Below are 2,440 nucleotides of genomic sequence, written 5' to 3' on the forward strand. Positions count from 1 at the left end.
CAGGACTGAGCTCTGCTCTGGGGGGAGCAGGGACAGCCCCCAGGGAATGGCTGGAGCTGTGTCAGGGCAGGCTCAGGGTGGATCTCAGGGAAAGGTTCTTCCCCCAGAGGGTGGTTGGCACTGAACAGGCTCCCCAGGGCAGTGGGCACAGCCCCAAGGCTGCCAGAGCTGCAGGAGGGTTGGGATGATGTGGGGTGATGCAGGATGTCCCATGTGCATGTGGGGTGCTCCAGGATGATATGGGTGATGTGGGGTGATGCCACGTGCCCCCTGGCAGTGTGGGGTGCCCCAGGGTGACGTGGGGAGATGCAGGATGCCCCATGTCCATGTGGGGTGCTCCAGGGTGGTTTGGGGTTCACCATGGCAATGCTGGGTGCACCATAACAATGTGGGGTGCCCCAGGGTGATGTGGGGTGATGTGGGGTGATGCCAGGTGCCCCCAGCAGCCTGTGGTGCATGAGGGTGCTGCAGGTGCCCCGTGGCGCTGCACGACCCTTTAGGGGGAGTGCACATGGAGAGGGGGACACCCCACCTTGTCGAGCTCTTGGGGGACCACAGGAAGATCCCCCGACCTCCCCGGGTGTGCTGTGTTGCAGAAAGCAGCTGGTTACCACCTGGACCTGTTCTGGGTGGGCATCCTGATGGCCGTGTGCTCCTTCATGGGGCTGCCCTGGTACGTGGCCGCCACCGTCATCTCCATCGCCCACATCGACAGCCTGAAGATGGAGACGGAGACCAGCGCTCCAGGAGAGCAGCCCCAGTTCCTGGGTGTCCGGTGAGGAAGGGCCGGCCCTCCCCCTTCCTTCGGGGCGGGGAGGGATTGGGGGAGGGATCCCAAACGCAGCCGGCTGATTATCCCGCTCCTCCCACCGTTGCAGGGAGCAGAGGGTGACCGGCATCATCGTCTTCGTCCTCACGGGCATTTCGGTCTTCCTGGCCCCCATCCTGAAGGTAAAACATCCCTGTTCCCACATCCCTGTGCCCTCTCTGCAAGAAAAAAAAAAAAAAAAAAAAAAAGGATTCTGCCCCCTCCCCATGGCCCCTCTCCAGGAGATAAAACATTCCTGTTCCCACATCCCTCCCTAAAGAAAAAACTGGATTCTGGATTTTTCCCCCTCCCCATGGCCCCCGTCCCGGGGGTAGAACATTCCCATTCCCACATCCCTGAAAACGCCCAGGAAAAGCTGGATTCTGGCCCCTCTCCATGACCCCCACCCTTAAGGCAAAATATTCCCGTTCCCAAATTCCAGCTCCTCCCCACAAATGTCCAGGAAAAGCTGGATTCTGCCCCTTCCCCATGGCCCCGTCCTGGAGGCAGAACATTCCCATTCCCACATCCCAGGTGTCCAAGAAAAAGCTGGTTTTTTCCCCTGCATTGGTCCTGGTCCCTGGGAATGAGTTCCATGTTTTTTCCATGTTCCCAGTACATTCCCATGCCGGTGCTCTACGGTGTCTTCCTGTACATGGGGGTGGCGTCACTGAACGGCATCCAGGTGAGTTCTCCTCCTGCTCCTCCTCCTCTTCCTCCTCAGTGGCCCAGAACTTGGGGGGGGAAAAGGAGGATTTTGACCCCAAAATTTCCGTGCTTCCAACATTTTGACTCCAGACTTTCCGTGTCTCCAGTGCTTTAACTCCAACATTTCTTTGCAGCCAATATTTCGACCCCAAGTTTCTGTGCTTCCAACATTCTGCCTCCAAAATTTCCCTGCACCCAAAACTTTGACCCCAAAATTTCTGTACCTCCAACGTTTTTACCCCAAAATTTCCACGCATCGAACATTTTGGCTCCGCAATATCCACGCGTCCAAGATTTTGGCTCCAACCTTTCCGCGCACCCAAAATTTTGCCTCCAAAATTTCCACACTTCCGACATTTTGATTCCAGATTTCCGTGCACCCAAACTTTTGACTCCAAAATTTCCATGCACCCAAAATTTTGACTCCAAAATTTCCATGCGCCCCGCACTCTGCGGCAGCAAAACTCTCCGAGAAACACCCAAAAAAAAAAACAACCCCAAAAAACCCACCACACAAATCACCCATTCTGGGGACTCAAAGAGAGTTTTCCTGAGATAGGGGGGGTTAGGATTAACAGGGATCCTCCTCCCCTGGCAGTTTTGGGATCGGTGCAAGCTCTTCCTCATGCCGGCCAAGCACCAACCTGATTACGTGTTCCTGCGGCACGTCCCCCTGCGGCGCATCCACCTCTTCACCCTGGTGCAGATCATCTGCCTGGCCGTGCTCTGGATCCTCAAATCCACCGTGGCTGCCATCATCTTCCCTGTCATGGTAACGCCAGCCTGGCTTGGATTGGGTTTTTTGGGGGATTTAAGGGGGTTTTGGTGACTCCCATCCCCAGGGCTTGGAGCGAGAGGTGCCAGGAGGGAAGGGCAAAATGGGGTCCTTGTGCTCCTGTGTTTGTGTGGTCTGGCCAGCGTGGC

General features: G+C 56.5%; 1 protein-coding gene across 1 annotated transcript in view; it reads left to right on the forward strand.

The window, feature by feature from the left end:
* SLC4A5 (solute carrier family 4 member 5) overlaps window positions 1-2,440 on the forward strand; it is a 29,286-nt gene that overhangs the window by 22,829 nt on the left and 4,017 nt on the right. Inside the window, exons 19-22 of the mRNA XM_027908506.1 lie at window positions 597-775; window positions 879-951; window positions 1,425-1,493; window positions 2,115-2,288. Of these exons, the coding sequence (XP_027764307.1) occupies window positions 597-775; window positions 879-951; window positions 1,425-1,493; window positions 2,115-2,288 (495 nt within the window). The remainder of the gene's footprint in view (window positions 1-596; window positions 776-878; window positions 952-1,424; window positions 1,494-2,114; window positions 2,289-2,440) is intronic.

Source organism: Empidonax traillii, unplaced genomic scaffold, assembly GCF_003031625.1.
Source record: "Empidonax traillii isolate 1590-97213 ecotype Southwest subspecies unplaced genomic scaffold, ASM303162v1 scaffold1733:size90430, whole genome shotgun sequence".
Lineage (NCBI taxonomy): Eukaryota > Metazoa > Chordata > Aves > Passeriformes > Tyrannidae > Empidonax > Empidonax traillii.